At 48.3% G+C, this 19,992-nt stretch overlaps 1 protein-coding gene across 1 annotated transcript in view; it reads left to right on the forward strand.

Annotated features, from left to right (window-relative positions):
* GPD1L (glycerol-3-phosphate dehydrogenase 1 like) overlaps positions 1 to 19,714 on the forward strand; it is a 42,457-nt gene extending 22,743 nt beyond the window's left edge. The window contains exons 4-8 of the mRNA XM_056129579.1: positions 1,585 to 1,723; positions 7,314 to 7,426; positions 12,843 to 13,076; positions 13,646 to 13,752; positions 16,872 to 19,714. Of these exons, the coding sequence (XP_055985554.1) occupies positions 1,585 to 1,723; positions 7,314 to 7,426; positions 12,843 to 13,076; positions 13,646 to 13,752; positions 16,872 to 16,968 (690 nt within the window). The 3' untranslated portion in view covers positions 16,969 to 19,714. The remainder of the gene's footprint in view (positions 1 to 1,584; positions 1,724 to 7,313; positions 7,427 to 12,842; positions 13,077 to 13,645; positions 13,753 to 16,871) is intronic.
* The last annotated feature ends 278 nt before the right edge of the window (positions 19,715 to 19,992 follow it).

Genomic DNA, 19,992 nt, shown 5'->3' on the forward strand with positions numbered 1-19,992 from the left:
AGACTCTATTATTAGACCTACCAGAATATCTCTTTCTAATTGCATTAATAAAACAGTATTTGGGGGCAGGCCACACCCAATAATGCTCAGAACTTATTCCTGACTCTGTACTCAGCAATCACTCCTGGTGGTGCTCAGGGAACCCTAGAGGATGCCAGGGATTAAATCAAGGCCAGCCACATGCAAGGCCAGTGCCCTACCCAATGTACTATCTCTCTGGCTCTTAAGACAGTATTTCTTTAAAAATCATTTTGGCAACTATATTTCACTATAACTGGTTTCCTGTAAAATCTTTTTTTTTTTTAAAGAAGCATAGGGGACCATATGGGATGCTGGGAATCAAACCCGGGTCAGCCGCGTGCAAGGCAAACGCCCTTCCTGCTGTGCTATCACTCCAGCCCCCTCCTGTAAAATCTTATGTATTCACTTTTTGCATATGAAATTATGAGAGTGGGTCCATTAAAAAAAATGCACCAGACTGTTAGGGGTGGACCCACAGCTTCTGGTGGTGCTCAGGGAACCCTATAGGATGGGGTTTAGAGTTTGGTTTAGAGTTTCCTAGAGACTTACTCTATTTCAGTCTTCTTATGAGGCTGTTTATTAGATCAAAGTAGAGGGGCCAGAGAGATCTACAGCTGGTAAGGCACTTGCCTTGAATGTGGCAGACCTAGGCTTGATCCCCAACATCCTATAATATGGTACTGGGATTCCCAGTAGGATTCGGCAATTCCTGAGCACAGAATGTGGAGTAAGTCCCGATACTTGAGTTTGACCTCAGAACACAAAGAAAGAAAAAGAAAAGAAAAGTGGGGCAGCTCAGAAGCTAATCAGCCATAGAATGAACAAATAAATGAGAACCTTTTCATCCTAGTCTCCACACTGTAGTGAATAGAAACAAACCCCAAAACAAGCAGTGTACCACTTGAGAGAACTCAAGTGACAGACCGTGTGCCCGGCAGGTGAAATCCTGGGCGTTATCTGGTGCCCTTCCCCGCCCCAACACTGCCAGGTGTGACCTATAAAATAAAAAAGAGCAAACACGGATATGAAAACATAATAAACCTTTATTTCAGGATATATGTGCAAAGTGATCAAGAGAAGTAAGGTCCATAGCATCTGGGATGGACGCAGTAGTTCATCCTGCCAGCAGGATGTGGGGGGTCGGGTTGTGAGGGATGAGAGAAGGGGGAGAACTTTCCATTGTCACGTTCTGTTTCTGTTTGGGTTGGGTGGTTTGGTTTGGTTTGTTTTGGCTTCGGGGCACTCCCAGCTCAATGCTTGGGGACATCTGGTACTAGGGGTGAAATTCTGGCCTCCTACGTGCAAAATAATGTGCGCAGGGTACTGTGCCTCTCCCCACCCCCCTGCTCTGTTGCACTGGGGCCACCACGCATTTACTTTCCTCCTCCTGCTGTTCTTGGGACAGTCTGTCCACCCTGCCCATGTCTGCCCTGGAAGATGGCCAGCAACCTGCGCCCATGGCGGCCTGGCTACGTACAGGTCACCCCGGAAGAGCCCTCACCCCGCATGCCTCTGGGAGTGTTTGACTTGTTTTGTTTCCCCTGACTCCCAATGTCGTCACAGGGCATTGACGAGGGCCCCGAGGGGCTGAAGCTCATCTCCAACATCATCCGGGAGAAGATGGGCATCGACATCAGCGTGCTGATGGGTGCCAACATTGCCAGTGAGGTGGCTGCTGAGAAGTTCTGTGAGACGACCATTGGTGAGCACTTGCGGGGTTCTGGGGGTGGCCTTGAGGTGGGCATGGGTGACAGGCCTCCGGTGTGGGACTAAGGTGTTTCAACAGCCTCTGGAAGTTAAAGCCAAGAGAATCTGAATGACACACCGTCAACTCAGAACGCATAACGAAGGCTCGCAAGGAAAGGGCAAGGTTGCTAGGTTGCAGGAAGCAGGTGTTGGGGCCTGAGCGATACGACAGCGGGTAGGGGTCTTGCCTTGTATGCTGCCAACCCAGGGTTTGATCCCCAGCACCCCACATGGCCTCCAGAGCCCTGCCAGGAGTGAACCCTGAGAGAGAGCAATGCCAGGAGGAAGCTCTGAACACAGCTTGGGTATGGCACCCCAAAACAAAACAAAATAATAATAATTAAAGGAGAAAAAAAAGCAAAGGTTCCAAATTTTCAGGCACACGTAAGCATCTGGAGTAACCTTTTCCCAAACACTTCTTGTGCACTGAGTCCACCAGGATTGAACCTTGAGCGTAGAGCCAGGAGTAAGCCCTGAGCATCAAAATGCAGTGGCATTTCAAAAGCAGAACCAACCAAGCAACACCTTAGAAACAGAAAGCCCAAAAGAACCAAACAAACCAAGAAGCAGCTGGTTACCTGCAAGGGCCACTCTGCTGGCCTTCGAAGCTTCACTTTTCTTGGGGTTGGAGAAGGAATTAAGACGTTTACTTGCCTTGCATGCAGTTCACTCTAGTTCATCCCTGGTATCAGCACTGCTTAGGGTCCCTGAAGCCCTGCCAGGAGTAATCCCTGAGCACAGAGCCAGGAGTAAGCCCCAGCCCCAGACTATGGCCCCCAAAACATCCTGGTAGGGCCCAACCACTCCCGACCTCCATAACAATATTTTTAAAAATTAAATTTGATAGGGATGATACTCATTTTCAGGTGAATAAGCCAAGGTTCTGAGAATAAGTGACCTGCCCCAAGTTTTAGCCTCCAATTCAGAACCCAGGCATGAATGTGGAGCCCACATCCCCCACCAGAGAACTCTTGCAGCTTTCATGCAACATTGATGCTAGGAAAACCTTCATAAAAGCGTTTTCATTCCTTTTATCAAATGCCTGTGTACCTAGCCCTGAGCACTGCTGGTGTGTCTCCCCTGCCAAAAAAGATTAGCAGCTTTGCAGATTGGATGAAATGGCTGCCACATTTTCTGTCTGTATGGAACTCCCATCTCCAATCCTTCCTTTCAACTTTGCATCTAGGACTGGAGAGGTACTATAGTACTGTAACACTGTCCTCCCGTTGTTCATCGATTTACTCGAGCGGGCACCAGTAACGTCTTCATTGTGAGACTTGTTGTTATTGTTTTTGGCATATCAAATACGCCACGGGGAGCTTGCCAGGCTCTGCCGTGCAGGCAGGATACTCTTGGTATCTTGCTGGGCTCTCCAAGAGGGATGGAGGAATCGAACCCGGGTCGGCCACGTGCAAGACAAACGCCCTACCTGCTGTGCTATCTCTCCAGCCCAGAGAGATACTACTGAGGTTAAAATGTTTCCCTTGTATTGGCCGACCGTGGTTCAATCCCTGGCACTGCGTATGTGCCCTTTCCCCAAGAACTACCAGGAGTGACCCCTAAACACAGCCAGAAGTAGGCCCTGAGCACCGCTGGGTGTGGCATCAAAATGCAAAGAAAGAAACAAACAAAAAACTCATATTAACTTTGTTGTAGTACCCAGGGACTTTGTCTAGAATTTTTTTTTTTTGCTGTTGTTTTTAGCCTGCCTCCAGTCCTGTTGCTCACAGGACAGTTTCCCAGTAACTGTGGGCCCGTTAATCTTTGTAAAAAGGCAAATGCATGTAAGTCATGCCTCTTCTCCACGCCTTCTATTTACCTCATGCTTCCAACTCCTCATCTGTTGGCGGAACTGTGCTTGGTAGGAGCAACCTGATCTAAGCAAAATAGTTCAAGAACTGTTAGGTCATTGTTTCTGAGTTGTCTTATATAACCTGATTTCAGTCATGAGGAAATACCGGACAAGCCAAGAGTAAGGAGTAGGTGTGAAAACATAGGCCTGTCCTTCTGAGCAGTGTCAGTATCGTGGGAGATGATGAAAGGCTAAAGCGATCGAGTCTTTGGCTACAGTCAGCTTTGCGCACCTGAGTAAAGGGGACTGTAGACATGAGCACTCAGCTTGGGGTCCTGGGCGGGGGCGGGCCATGGTGGCACGAAGGACTGCCCTGTATGATAGAGGTTTGCATATGGATTGCTTGTTCCCTACCAATGCTAAATCTCCCACATTTGATCACTGCACTGTGTCTCCTAGATTTCTGTTCCCGATGACATCCACTGCCAACTCATTTTTTAATCACGTTGGACTCAGGAATCTTAGCACTCCCTTATCTTGGAGAAGCAGAAACAGACATTGCTTTCAGTTTGTCCTACTAGGATGTGCGGGCACAGTGAGCTCTGGTGACCTCTAGTGGCAAAAGCTCCCTTTTTTGAGTGGCCCCCCCAACTTCACTGAATCAGTCGTCCCACAAGATTTTTCAAAACCTAGTGTGTATCACAAAAAAGGGGGGGGGGGTGGAGCAATAGCACAACAAGTAGGGTGTTTGCCTGCATTTGGCTGACCCAGGTTTGATTCCCGGCATCCCACATGGTCCCCCAAGCACTGCCAGGAATAATTCCTGAGTGCATGAACCAGGAGTAACTCTGCATCGCCAGATGTGACACAACCAAAAAAAAAAAAAAAAAACCCAAACCTAGTGTGTATCAGGCACGTTAAGCATTAGTGATCAGAAGCTCCATGTGGAATGTCTAGGCTCAGATACACATGGGGTTCAAGGAGTCTCATTCAGAAGATTGCCTCTAAAGCTGGGTGTGAGGAAAGAAGAGTATCCTGATTCTGCTTCTGTAGGAGTTTGAGGGCCCTTGGGCATGACCTGTTTTGTACCAGGTGCTATGGGTTCCAGCTTCCCACACCACTGCTTGTGGCTATTATAATATGCCAGATGAATTCTTGGGATTCCAATTTTTTTTTTAAGGGAACGTTGGGGAAATAGGAGATTTTTTTTCTTTTTTGGGTCACACCCGGCGATGCTCAGGGGTTACTCCTGGCTCTGCACTCAGGAATTACCCCTGGTGGTGCTCAGGGGACCATATGGGATGCTGGGAATCGAACCTGGATCAGCTGCATGCAAGGCAAATGTCCTGCCTGCTGTGCTTTCGCTCCAGCCCCAGGAGATTGTTTTAAATCCAACCCACCTCTCTAAGTGGACACGTATTTGTAGCCACGGAGGAACTGGAAGATTCAGTCTTATCTCAGCAGCAAATCAGAAGGCCTGGTCAGCGATCCTCTTGGGCCCTGGTCAGTGATCAGGTTTCTGGCTCCCATCAGCCAGATGATAAAGCCCTTGAGGAAAGGGCCCAGGTAGACCTGAGAATCCCTTACCTTAGAGACCTTTGAGCAGTGAGTGACCCATGGTGAGGAACAGGGGGGAAATACAATGATGCAGTTACGGGGACAGGGGTTGTTTGTTCAACCCGCACAAAGGAACAGCACTGTGTAGACTCAGCCACTTGGGATGATGGACTCTTTGAGGCCATTAGCTCCCGTTGACATGAATCTGGAAAGAGGAGAACTTGGCTTCCTGATAGATGAGGGTGATTCCTGGAGAAGAGAAAGTGGGTTTCTAGTAAAATGTTCTCGGAACGCACTTCCATGGTTTAGGCAATGGGAATCCATGTGGATGTGGATCAGGGCTCTGGGACCACGGTGATCCTGAGTGACAGACGATCCCAGCATCTTGGTGGCAGACAAAATAAGCACATGGCTAAGGGTCGGCTAGTCTTGGCTGGGCTTTGGGGCCAGTGACTCTGCCCTCTGACCTCTGGCCCCTCCTCCAGGCAGGGACCTGGTCTCACAGAAAAGGGGAGGGCACAGGAGCCCACCCACCGCTGCACAAACAGCCTTCCAACTCATGCCACGTTGTGTCTGTTAGTGTGTGGATGAATTCATAGTTAATGGTGGAGATGTGCGGGCAGGGGAAAGCTTATTCTCTTCCCCAGGAAATGATCGAGTCAGTGCCGTTGAGCAAACTTTCACAGTTGTAAACATAGAAGTCAGGCTATAAACTTTGCAAAAATACAACAGATCCAACACTAGTGCCCTACTCAGAGCATGATGTGTGTATCGAAGAGGCTTTGGGGGGGGGGGTCTGTTTTTCTGTTTTGTTTATTTTGGATGCACATCCTGTGGTGCTCTGGGAGTATTCCTGGCTCTTTGTTTAGCAGTGACCCCCAGCAGTGCTCAGGAATCAAACCAGGTTTTGACTATGGAAGCCACATGCAAAGGCAAGCAAGCGCCTTACCTCCTATACTGTAACTCTGACCCCTGAGCAAGCATTTAAAATGACGTTGCAGAGATGTCATGTAGGAAACGGAGAGATAGTACAGGGGTTAAGGCAATTGCCTGCATGCAACCAATCCTTGTTCAATCCCCAGCATCTCACTCCTGAATCCTGAACAGAGCTGGGAATAGCTCCCTAGCACTACTGGTTGTTTCCCAAAAACTGGAAAAAAAAAAAGAAAAGAAAGAACAGCTGTCACAGAAAATTATTCACATCATAATGTGGAAGAGAGCAGATTATAAAACCACGTATCCATCCTATTCCCATTTATTTTGGGAAAAGCTATGTAGATTCATATTTGAGTAAGTGAAAGAGGCAAGCTAAATTGTTGTTCAACATTTGGATCCTTGTAGTCATTGGTATTATGGATCATTGGTAGGATATAAAATCTTTTTCTATTTGCTATGCCTCTTCCTATTAATTTTTAAGTTTTCTCTACCAAGTATATTACTTTTTATGATAAAAGTTATTCTGAACTGCTCTTGGGTGTAAAAATTCAGATGAGAAGTTTTTTTTTTTTTTTTTTAATAAAACTCTTATTTCAAGGGGGCCAGAGTGATAGTACGTTAGCCAGGGCATGACCCACATTGCACATGGCCAACCTGGGTTCAGTCCCTGGCATCCCATATGGTCCCCTGAGCACAAAGCCAGGAGTATGACAGGGTGTGGTCCAAGAACAAACTATTATTTTTTTTGCATTAAGAAAAAGTTCATACATATTCAGGCACTGGAATTTACATAGTTATTTATAGTTGACTTTCAGGTGTACAGTGTTTTTTAAATTGCATTTTATTAAAGCACAGTGATTTACAAAGCTATTCATAATTGGGTTTTAGGCAGTATTCCATCACCTATCTCGCTCCTAGTGTCAACTCTCCGCTAGTGTTTTGTTTCCTGTCCTCACCCCCCAACCCCAGCCTGCCTTCTTTAACAGCACCTTTGTAAGTTGGGGCCTCATGATTTTAGTATTGTTGATTCTTTTTTTTAATTATTTCCTTTTGGGGGCTGGAGCGATAGCACAGCAGGTGGGGCATTTGCCTTGCACACGGCTGTGCTGGTTTGATTCCCAGCATCCCATATGGTCCCCCGAGCACCGCCAGGAGTAATTCCTGAGTGTGGAAGGAGTAACCCCTGTGCATTGCCAGGCGTGACCCAAAAAGCTGAAAAAAAAAACAAACAAAAATTTCCTTTTTGCTCACTTTTCAATAGGCAGCAAAGTAATGGCGAATGGCCTACTCTTCAAGGAACTTCTGCAGACTCCGAATTTTCGAATCACCGTGGTCGATGATGCTGACACCGTTGAACTCTGCGGTGCTCTCAAGGTAAAGTCAGCCTTGTTATTTTTGCTCCCTGAGGAGTCCCCCGGCACACATCATTGAGTCTCACCGGAAGAATAGCCCCTGTGTTCTCCGGGCTCAGTGCAGCAAAGAATGGTGAATTGGGAGCCTTGTCTGTCACTTCCTGTTTTGCGCTAGACTTTCCTGGGTGGTTCGAGTTCTCTCTCGCTCAGGGCTTGCTTTGATTTGTAAATTTGGGAGAATTGTGGCATGTTGTTCTCTGGGCATGTTGTTCTTTGGGAAATTGGCAGCCTTAATATTTGGAATGCATAGAGAACAGCATGATCATAGAGTTTCACTGGGGAGCAGAGTAGCAGAGTAGCTTTATTAATTCTTAATATTTCTCCCACTTATCTGGAGTGGAACTAGGAACTTGGTCTCTCCATTACAGGCTACTCTGGTGGGTCAGTGGTTTTTTTTTTTTTCCTCGGTTTTGTTCTTTTTTAGAGGTAAAATAGTTGACTACTGGCAGAGGCATTTCTAAGAATAATTTCACCTAAGGCAGGATGGGACGTTTACGGCACTGCAGTGGGACATTTGTTTGCCTTGTGCACAGCCGACTTGGTTTGATCCCCGGCATCCCATATGTTCCCCCAGGCACCGCCAGGAGTAATTCCTGAGTGCAGAGCCAGGAGTAAACCCTGAGCATCTCCGGGTATGACCCAAAAAGAAAATAAAAAAAAAAAGAATAATTTCACCTTTGTCAGTGAATGGAAAAAATTGGATAAAGGAGACAACATCCAGGGACTTGAGAGGGAAAAAGGGAATTTGCACATTTGCTGATCTGCTTGTCCATCTCTGCCACTTCTTCTCTGGGAACCAGAGCTGTTTAGCACCCCTCACCCCTCCAAAATAGGGGAGCAAGCCAGTACTCTAAAGAGGACACCCCCTTGAAGTCCTGAGCCATCCCCTTCCTCGAATAAGCTGCCTCTCAGGAATCTGAGTGCCCAAGGAAAGGAATTTGGCATTTTGACCTTTGTTGTGCTTGGTCAGGGTAAGACTTAACAAAGATTAAAAAAGCACCTGCTACACTTTCTATAAATTGTGCAATTCTTTTTTCAATTCTTTCCTGGAGTGCGTGTGGAGGGTTGGGGGGAGTGGACCACGCCCAGAAGTGCTTAGAACTTACTCCTGACTCTGTGCTCAGGGTTCATAATGGGCTTGGGGAACCATTTGTAGTGCTGGCTGGGTATCGCACCCGGGTCTGCTGCATGCAAGGCATGCAAGGCCTTACCCACTGTACTATCTCCACCCACACCCCCACTTCATTCATTCTTTAAGTGAGAACTGAACATTACTTTCTGGAACGATCATAACATGTGACTGTGTGGTCACGTGTCCAGTATGATATGCATTTAAAAAAAAAAGAGTCAACTACAGGCTCACAGACAACCGTGTGCTTATTTCCCTAAGCCTGTGTGGGTCTTGCTGCTGGTCACGTGCAGGTCCTGTTATACATTCAAGACGCTGGTTTCCTAGCTTGTTTATTTTTGTTGCTTGGGATTTTTATGTCTTTTTAATAGTCCTTCATTAAACTAATGACCACTTGACAGCAGGGGTACCATGAATGCCTAATTGCCCAGCACTGGTCTGTGCCTTTCCAAAGCTGTTTTTAAGTGACTGAATGAGCCAGGGCGGTCGGGGGAGCGACAGAGATCCTGCCCAGGACGAAGGGTGCGCAGGAGAAGAAAGGTTCTCCGAGGCAGGCTCCGGAAAGGCGCCTACTAATGAGAGCCCAGGCCGGTCGTGGCGAACCTTAGCACAGCTTTTCATTTCTCTTGGCAGGAAGTCGGTGAGTGGGTCTGTGCCTGCTTCCACCCCCAGGAAATGGTGTCGTGGGGGAGGAGAGCCACTCATCAACCTTCCCTTGGCTATTCTTTGCAACCGGATCTGTTGCCATTATTCTTGTCAGCTTGTATAAGAGAGGTGATTTTGCAAATGGAGATTCGAGTCACTTTGACGTTCCTGGAGTCTAATCACCCATTGTACAGAAAGAGGAAAGGACTTAAATGAAGTTGTATTGCACAGGCAGAGTGGACCCGAGCTTCAGACACTTGGAGCACAGTTCCTGGATTCCTCTGGGCAGACCGACTTAGAATTCTGGTTTGGGTGCCAGGTTTGGGTGCCAGGGAGCAGTGTGGGTGGAATCTGCTAAGAGGGTGCCAGACCAAGGCCTAATGTCCATGGGTTTCTCTCCTTGCGGAATCACTTTGGTTCTTCCTGACAGTGAGAGGCTACACATTCCAGAGAAGGAGAAGGATTAAAGTGAAGGTCCGTGGTAATCTCTCCACATCCAATATTATTTGCCCTTCTCACCTTTTTATTTTTTAGTTATTTTGATTTTGGACCACACCATGCAGTGTTTGGATGCAACCAAGAGTTCCCACATACACGCATATGCTCTAGTCCTTTGAGCCGTCTCCCCAGTCCTCTCCTCTTTCTAGCAATGAACATATTTTTATTTCTCTTCTGAAAATAGAGACCAGAAAGATAGTACAGGGATTACCAGGTCTCTGGTCTCTATTTTCACTTGCACATGTTTGACCCCAGTTCAATTCTTAGCACCACATATAGTCCTCCAAGCCTGCTTGGAGTGATCCCTAAGAACAGAACCAGGAGTATAAACCCTGGGCACCTCTGAGTGTGACACCAAAAAATAAAATAATAACTGGGGCTGGGGCTACAGAGATAGCCAGGGGATTCAGGTACTTACCTAGCATGCAGCTGAATTTGGTTTGATCCCCAACGCCACATAGGGGCCCTCGAATCCTACCAGGAGTGATCCCTGAGTGCAGAATCAGGAGTTCGCCCTGACCACCACTGGATGAGGCCTCCAAACCAAAACATACTAGGGGCTCCATATGGGATGCTGGGGATCGAACCTAGATTGGCTCTGTGCAAGGCAAACACCCTACCCACTGTATTATCACTCCAGCCCCAATTTACAATATTGTTTTGTTTTTGTTTTTAAGATTTTTTAAATTGAATCACTGAGTTAGACCCATACGAAGCTGTTCATGACTAGGTTTTAGTTATACAGTGGTCCAACAGTGTACATTTCCCAGCACCAATATCCCCAACATTCCTCCCATCAACTCCCCCAAAAACCTGCCTATGGAAAGCTCTTTTCTCTATCTCTCTCTCTTCCTCTCTCTCTTCCTCTCTCTCTCTCCTCTCTCTCTTTCTCTCTCTCTCTCTCTCACCCCCCTTTCCTTCCCTCTCTCCCTCCCTCTCCTTTTGGGCATTTTCAATACAGGTATTGAAAGTTTATCAGGAATATCCCCTTACCTACTTTTTACTTGTCCAACGTGATCATTTCCAGCTATTATTGTCATACTGCCCCCTTCTCTATCTTACCTATCCTCCCCCCCACACACACACACTTGTGGTTGATTCCAACCATTGACCAGTCCTCCTAGCTCTTGTTTTCCCTGGCCTTGGATATTAGTCTTCTACTATATATATTTTTATGTACCACAGATGAATGCAGTCATTCTATATTTGTCCCTCTTCTTCTGACTCATTTCACTCAGCATGATACTCTCCATGTCCATTCATTGATAGGCACATTTCATGACTTCATTTTTCCTAAAGGCTGCATAGTATTTCATGATTTACAATATTGCTCATTATATACTTTTTATGCCAAAAACAGTAACAAGTCTCACAATGGGGACGTTCCTGGGCCCGCTCGAGCAAATCGATGAACAACTGGAGGACAGTGACAGTAATATACTTTTTATGTATACGTCTTTCCAACACCACACCCACTACCAGTGTCCACTTTCTTCTGTCAGTGTTTGACCTATTTCATTCTTTAACATAAACAGTTTTCAGCCATGTCCTCCTTACTAGCAACTTTTTACAAATTACTACCTTTTGTTTTTGTGTGCACATAAACATATCACAATCACAATCATCCTGTTGTTCATCGATTGCCTCGAGCAGGCCCCAGTAACGTCTCCTTCGTCCTAGCCCTGAGATTTTAAAAAGTGCCATATTCAAGGCTCTTGCAGGGTTAGGAGAATGAGGCCCATCATTGTTACTGGCATTTGGCATATTGGGTATGCCAATATGAGGGTGTTTTTATTTATTTGTTTATTTTTGCTTTTGGGGGCACACTCAGTGATGCTCAGGCGTTACTCCTGGCTCTGCACTCAGGAATTACTCCTTGCCATGCTTGGGAGACCATATGGGATATCAGGGATCGAACTTAGGTTGGCCACATGCAAGACAAACGCCCCACCCGCTGTACTATTGCTCTGGCTCCCTATGAGGGTTTTTTTGACTTTGAAGTCTCTCTGTCCATCTGCTCTCTATGTGGGAGAGGAGAGGTGGGGGAATCCAGTGGGGTCCAGTGTGCCCCATTTGGAATGGTAGAGATGGCACATGGGCCTCAAGCACTGCCTTTACTGGGAAATGGGGTGGGATGGCTCGCTTCCAAGCATCACACCCAGTTTTAGCTCCAGAATCATTCACAGCCGATTTAAATACACTGTGGCTAATGCTAACTCGCACAGCTGGGCGGTCTCTGAGAACATCTGCTATTCGGACACATTCTGAGTTGCCCCAGTGTGCATTCATTCTCCATTTGACAGTGATAAGTGACGGGGAAGGCAGAGTGAGGATTTCCAGAGCCATGACAGGGTGACTAGGCTGGGCCGGGGCCAGGGTACACAGGAAAGGAAGCTAACCCTGTAGTTCCCCTCTCATGTCACCTAGTGGAATCCAAGAGGTTCTCAGTTGAGGGGGAACTCAGGAGGTGGTCGTGACTGAAGAGGCAGAGAGCCAGGAGATCCCCAATCACAGGCCCTCTCATTCACCTTTCCCCCGAGTGCCGTGACCTGAAACACGGCTCAGAGCTCCGGGCTCAACCCTGCCATTCCTGGTTGGCTGCTGGGGACAGTGCAGAAGTGTGAAAGCACTTGCCGTACACACAGTCATGCCACGACACCGGTTCAGATCCCAGCATGGGGCATGGTCCGCTGGGCATCACCAGCACAGAACCCAGACATGGCCCTTGAGACTGCCTAGGTGTGGCCTAATAATTAATTAACTAACTAAAGGGGGCAGCAGGCATCCAAAACCCAAACAGAAGGTCAGTGTGTCCAGCATTTAATCTGAGACGGCTGCTGGCCATTCTAACTCCCTGGCTGATGCTCCTGTCTGCATCTTTTGCCAGCCCAGCCTGACCCGAGGGTCCCTGAAATGGGATAGGGAGAGACTTTTCCTCTGTCAGACCAAGACCCAGATCCGAGCCCAGGGCTAGGTGTGAGGGGATGCCTCACTTCTACACACACACACACACACACACACACACACACACAGACACAGACACAGACACATGCATGCGCGCGCGCGAACACACCCTGAGCTTCAGCCCCCCCTCCTTTCCTTCCAGAACATCGTGGCGGTGGGAGCCGGCTTCAGCGACGGCCTGGGCTGCGGCGACAACACCAAGGCGGCCGTCATCCGCCTGGGGCTCATGGAGATGATCGCCTTCGCCAGGATCTTCTGCAAGGGCCAGGTGTCCACGGCCACCTTCCTGGAGAGCTGTGGTGTGGCCGACCTCATCACCACCTGCTACGGAGGCCGCAACCGCAGGGTGGCCGAGGCCTTTGCAAAGACCGGAAAGGTGAAGACCCTGCCCTCAACCTGCCGTCCTTGCACACGCCCTGGGCTAGGGGATACCCAGCAGGGGGGGAGCTGGGCATGAGTAGATGTTTGCTGGGCTGGTGCTGCTTCCTCGGGCACCTGCCCTTAAATGCACCCACCTTTGCCTTTCCTGGACTTGCTGCGGGCGGGGGCGGGGGTGGGTGTGGGGGAGGGGAGGGGGTCGTGGCCCCCTTTTTTCCTCCCCTCTAGAAAGAATGATTCTCGTAGTCTTCCTTCTTTAATTCTAAAGACTTCCCTGTCCTTCCTTCCCTGTTCTCTTGCGGTGGCGTGAGAACCCGGACCTGCTTGCAATGTTTGCTCACCTTTCGTTGCCATGCTCATCAGGAGTTGCACCTTTGGTTGTGCCATGCCAGGGGACACACCCAATTTACTGCGGTGCTGGGTTTCACGCACAGGGTGTGTGGGCTGTGGGAATGGCACTCGTGGCCTTGTGCCAGCAAAGCAGGCACCACCCCGTCCCGCCTGAGCCAGCTCTGAGCCCCTGGGTCTCGACTTTACCATGCATGTTTTTCGTTCTTTGCTTCCAAGACCATCGAAGAGCTGGAGAAAGAGATGCTGAACGGGCAGAAGCTGCAGGGTCCCCAGACTTCGGCCGAAGTGTACCGCATCCTCAAACAGAAGGGGCTAGTGGACAAGTAAGTCCTTCCCTGGAGCCCCGGGAAGAAAGTCCTCTTCCCTCTTTTCCAGAGTGTGGTGTCCCTACGTGGCGAGGGCATGCGTGTTGGAACTTTGCTGAGTTAGCACTGGGAGATAGCAGCGTTTCTGGCAATGAGCCTCAACCCCCATCCCAAACACGAATGTTCCTACAGAATGCCCGACCAGGCTCAAGCTCCGGGACCCAGAGTTCTATAAACATTGGAGCACTGGAGCACTGTCCTCCCGTTGTTCATCGATTTGCTCGAGCGGGCCCAGTAACATCTCCATTGTGAGACTTGTTGTTACTGTGTTTGGCATATCGAATACGTCATGGGGAGCTTGCCAGCAGGCTTTGCCATGCAGGTGATAGTTTGCTGGGCCCTCCGAGAGGGATGGAGGAATCGAACCTGGGTTGGCCAGGTTGGCCGTGTGCAAGGCAAACGCCCTGCCAGCTGTGCTATCACTCTAGCCAGTTCTATAAGCTATTTCACAAAATAGGAAGTCAACCACGTGGCAGTGTCCTGGCAGGTGTTGGGGAGAGTTGAATGCTCGTGTCCAGGCGTTACACCCCAGTAGTGCTCTGGGGCCACTACGTCTAGTACTAGGGAGACCAGGGATGGCCAGGGACTGAACCCGAAGCTGCAGTTCCCCAAGCCCCATTCCCTGGCTCTAAAGAGTCTTTGAATAGGAGCCACATCCCGTGGTGTTTAGGGGCTGTGGGTCCCTCCCGGCAATGCAGAACCTGAGTCATGATTTGTTTCTTCTTGTTTGCACTGCTGGGGACAGAACCCCAGTCTTATCACAAGGAGCACGTTCAGGGAAGGAGGGCGTCACAGCCCAACCTTGCTGGGAGTGGGGGTGAGCCAGGTGAGAGAGGGTGAGCAGCCTCCCTTCCAGTGCTCCTGAAAGAAAGGTGGGAAGGGGGGCTTGGACCAGCCTGATTCACCTCTGAGGGAGGGAAGGAGCCCTGAACCCCACTTTCTCTTGCAGTGCTAATCCTGGCCCTGCCCATCCCCCAGGCCTGTCTTTAGCTGATTTGCATCTAAATCAGTGTCTGCTCCCCACCCCTGGCCCTTGGGAATATGACTTGGTGGGGTGCAGACGGGGCAGCTGTTTTGATGCCACTGGGACTTGATCTTCAGTGTCACATCCCTCCAGGCAGGGCTGGCTTACGGGTTATGAATGACATCACCAGCTGCCCCCTATGCCCTCTTGGGACCAGTAGGATGTTTTCTTCTACCAACCAGGCATTTGGGGGGTGGGTGTTGGGAAGAGTCTTCCAAGAAGTGCTCAGGGGGCACAGGACCCCCTGCCCCAGGCAGTGGAACCCCAGCAGTGTTGAGCACCATTGGGGCCATGGGGTATCCTGGGGTGCTGTGCACTGCTGGCCTGTGCTCCCTGCAGCCTTACCCCACCCTCCTGCCCTCCCCGGGCATCTGTCAGCATAGAGCACCCCCTGAGCACTGGGAATGAGCAGACAGGGCACTTGTCGCTGTTGTGCCATTGGCATTTTCTCTGAAATGGCTTTCCAACCAGCTGGGCGGAGACGAGGGCAAACCAGATTCTGAAGGGGGGGGGTGGATGTCCCAGCCCGGGAAGGTCAGAACAGACAGCCCTGTGCCTCTGACGTACTTGTATCCCCACAATCTGACAGTCACCAGTCTGTGCTCTGGGCTGACTCCTGGCTCTGAGCTCAGAGATCACTCCTGGTGTTGCTGGGGGTCGGGATATGGCGCCGGGGATCAAACCGAGTTCAGCTGTGTGCAAAGCAATCACTTGAATGCCTGTACTATCTCTTCAGGCTGTTTTTATAGAATCCTAATTTATTCATGCTCAGAATAGCCTTTAAGACGGAATTCTCAAAGGCTTACTTTTTAGGCCATGTGTATACATGGTCACTGGACTCTGCCTATTTTGAAAGATTGCTTGAGGGGCCTGGTTCTGATACCTGTGACCACCTAGAGCCCCCCTCTTTCAAATAAATAAATAAATAATGACTGATTGAAATGAACAGATTTCCTAAGTGTTTTCTGCCATTAAAAAAAAAATTAAGGGGCTGGAGCAGTAGCACAGTGGGTAGGGCATTTGCCTTGCACGTGGCCAACCCGGGTTCGATTCCCAGCATCCCATATGGTCCCCTGAACACCGCCAGGGGTAACTCCTGAGTGCAGAGCCAGGAGTAACCCCTGTGCATCGCCAGGTGTGACCCAAAAAGCACCCCCCCAAAAAAAAAGTACTAGTGTTCGCTTTTCTTATGTCACCTGTACCTTGGTTGATCGATGCCTTTGACCTCATCTGATTCAAATTTTCATTTCTATCTTTGTTCACATAGGGGACAAAAGGGTAGACTAAAACAAATTTCTGATTTGGGATCAGTGTTTGGCTATTTGGTGTGTGTGTGTGTTGGGGGAGGGGGTACACATTATTTCTTACAGACATGTTTCAGTTCTGATTTATTTTCCAGTCTTTTTTGGGGGGTGGGGTGGGGAGAACTATATCTGATAGGGCTCAGGGGCTGTTCCTGGTTCTGTTCAGGAGTAATGCCTGGGGCCTGGGTCCAGGGGTTTCTCAGGTCATATGGGATGCTAGGAATGAAACGGGTTGAACATATTTGAGTAAGCACATTACCTTCTGTACCATCTCTCCAATTCGCCCATCTTATAAATTATGACAAACTAGAACAGCTTGACCAAGCACCGTACCATCAAGATTTCCTTCAAAAGAGTGCTATGAGATTTGTTTGTACGCCAACCAAGCAAAAGATGGGTTTGGCGGCCATAGCAATAGTAAGCATTTGTAGTACGGTGATAGAGAGGTGTTTGCCTTGCATGCAGCTCACCAGGTTCAATTCCCACCTGGCATCCTAAATGGTCCCACAGGACAGAGTACAGAGCCAGGAGTCAGCCCTGAGTACCGCCGGGTGTGGCCCGAAAGCCAAAGGTGGTAGGAGGGATAGATAAGTTAGGTTGTCTCAATATTGCATCACCACCCAGCAGATCAGAAAAGAAGTAGAAGGAGGGCATAGAACAGAGACCTTCTGCTCTCGGTTAGGTGGGCTGGAAGAGCTAGCAGGTAAACCCAGGTGGCTTAATTCTTCTTCTCCCTTCTCCCCAACTAGGTTTCCTTTGTTCACCGCAGTCTACCAGATCTGTTATGAAGGCAGGCCCGTTAAGGAAATGCTGTCCTGTCTGCAGAGCCACCCGGAGCATTTGTAAAGTGACTCCCGCTGTGGGTTAAGGAAAGTTCTGCCTTTCTGATCAGCCTTTCGGAGAAACCAGGACTTGACAACCGGACGTTGGCTTGACGATACTCCAATTATGGAAATGTATGAATTTGTACAGCTTCATTTTCAGATGCTGAGGTGTGGTTTGTTGGCTGAGGCACCCAGGGCAGCAGCTGGACACGCCCATATGAAGGCGCGAGCCTGAGTTCATTTCTCCTTCTGCGGATGTTCTCTGAACCAAAATTAAAAAATCCTTTTTAAAAATTATTTTGGAAATTCTCCCACTTGGGATCATAGCTTCTAAGATTGGAATGATCCCAGTGCCCAGCGCGGTATTTTAGATCCTAGGTGTTGGAAGGATTTTCTTTTTACCCCCCTCTTCTTCAGATGTTAAAATGTAACCAGCACTAACCTGGTGGGGTGTCAGATCAACATACTGTAACTTTTCAACACTGTCTCAAAGCCAGCATCATTAATTAACTACCTGGATCGTGAGTTGATCTTCTTTTTAACTACTGGGTGTTTGTAACTAGGCAATCTACTTCCCCATCTTCTTCCTGCTGCTGTTTTCTGTAATTTTTAGTCTCTTTTACCTTGAGTAGCTGCCAGAATGTGCATCCATTGGCAGAAGAGAAAGTGGACTCCAGTCTTTCCAGCAGTGACAGACACATTCTTCTCCTCCTCAACTCTTGTCCGATGCTTTTCCTTAGGGAGTACTTTGATACCCATGCTTCCCTGAGGCCTCACCGATGCCCTGAGCGAGGCACTCATGGTACCTGGTCCCCTGATAGGGGTGGGAGGAAGCAGATCCGGAGGTCAGTCCCATCCTTTCTTCCCATCCAAGGTCTGGGACTTTCTTAGGTGCCAGTGGGATGCCCTGATCTCCAGCTAATGGGTGGTGGCCAATGGCATGGATGGCCTTCCCCTGCCACAGGAAGGCTTCCTACCCCTGCGAGGCGTCCCCTCGTGCAAGCAGATGCTGCTCAGCGTGGCCCCAGGCTCTGCAGTGGCTGCTTCCCTCAGCATCAGTGCAGGCTCCAGGGTTCCACCCCAGCCCTGCAGAGAGGGGCAGGGTCTGTACTGTGCCAGGTCTACCCTGCCCATCCCCTCCTGGTGCCCACTACAAGATGAGAACCACTACTGGAGAAAAGGGACTTTTGAGAAATGTGCATTTCTCAAATCATGTTGCATAGAAAGGAGGGGCCCGAGAGCCCAGGATCTGCCATGGGAGTCCCACAAGGCCAGCTGAGTTTGGGAAAGGCCACATCTTAGAGGCGTTGAATGTGTTAGCAAGTCGGCATGCTCATGGGACCCTGCAAGCTCTAATACCCCTCCAACCATGGATTTGCTTTTGGCACGGAAATTTGCCAGAGTTCCCAGGGAAAATTGTTCTAGGCTGAGGTGACTTTAGGCCAGCTCGAATGGGTTCTTTGTTGGGGACATTTGCATTCAGTCTGCCGGGAAGTTTTATGTTGATTCAGGCAATGCCACCTAAGAGATACTAGCCTGAGAGAAATGCACGTTTATGTCAAACGAGTGTTCCTGATTCTAGGATTAGCATGAGAAGCGCAGGAATCACGATCTGCTGTTGTTGATGGGGTTGGTTTCTGGAGAGCCTCGCAGATACCATTTGAAGTGCTAACCGGTGTTAGGGACAACCAGAAAAGTTACTTACACGTTCTCTGCTTCTCAGTCCCTTTTTAAGATTTTTACCTTTTTCTTTTTCTGTTTTGGGGGTTTGGGACTCCCCCACCCCACCCCCGTTCTGTACCTGAAACGATTATAGAATCACTTTTTGTGGGAATTTTTAAAACTATCCAGAACACTTTAGGGGAACTTCTAAGCCCCCTAACGAAAACTATGAAAGCACAGAAAATAGACTCCAAGTTCCATTGACTTTAGTGCCACTACTGGATCAGTCCATTTTCATTTGTCTAGTGAATAACTTTTTTTAACTTTTAAAAAAAGTTTGTACATAGGTAACAAAGTGATACTTTTTAAGAAATTTTAAGGGTCGTAAGCTCATTGTGGTGTCTACTCAGCAGGAGAATTAGATGCAAGGAATCAGGATTTTTGTCTCTTGTCTATTCTCATCTGCGTTCAGCTTCTGACCCTGGGTTTTGTAGTTACGTCTTTTTTCTTTTCAAGAAATCTGATTGTACCTCTTAGACCGACTTAAAATTTTCTGCACACTACGGAAGGAGGCGAATTTCCTAAGTGTGTACTCTGCTGGTGATAGGTATTTATTACTCTTAGAGTTACCTGTTTTTATAACTTCCTGTGGTTCATCTATTTAAATTCATTTTTCTTATCATGGTAACTGGGAGAGGGACATCTAGAAGAATTGCTTACTTTGTACTCTTTTAGCCAGCCTGTGAATATAAACCTTACACTGATGCCTTGGTATAATCCATTAGTATAATTTGGTACAAATAATCTGTTTTTGAAGTCTCTCTTAGTTGGGGGGCGGGGGGGTGGGACTTGAATCCTTCTGGGTTTTCTTTATCTTTTTTTCTTTTTTCTCCCCACATCTGTGGATTTTCATTTAACTCTCAGCTGGAACTGGCCTCTGGCACTGGCCCAGGAGGGGTGAGGCATCACACTTCCCAATGACCTCTACTTTCCCCACTTGTTTGAGTCAAAGAGCCTTGTTCTTGTATGTGTACTATATTTGTGTACAGACTGTAGATGGATATCATTTAAAAGCTTGGTTTAATAAACATTTTACCCTGACCAAATCTGTGCAGCTGATCCCGTGTTTTAAAAACTCAACTTAAGAGTTTTATTTATTTGAGTCAGCCCTTTATCCTCCGCCCCTATTCTGTTGCATTAACCACATTTTTTAAAAAGTCTTTTTTTTTTTTCCAAAAAGAAAGGCTTCATCTCTAATCCCACTCCTCAAACATTTGGCCTGTCCTTTCCGAGGCTCACTGCTGATATTTTCCTATGTAATTGTAATTCTAAAATGCAGTCTATTCTGTTTCTAGCCATTCAGTAAACTAAATAAACCTAAAAT

Source organism: Sorex fumeus, unplaced genomic scaffold (assembly GCF_029834395.1).
Source record: "Sorex fumeus unplaced genomic scaffold, SorFum_2.1 ptg000072l, whole genome shotgun sequence".
Taxonomy (NCBI): domain Eukaryota; kingdom Metazoa; phylum Chordata; class Mammalia; order Eulipotyphla; family Soricidae; genus Sorex; species Sorex fumeus.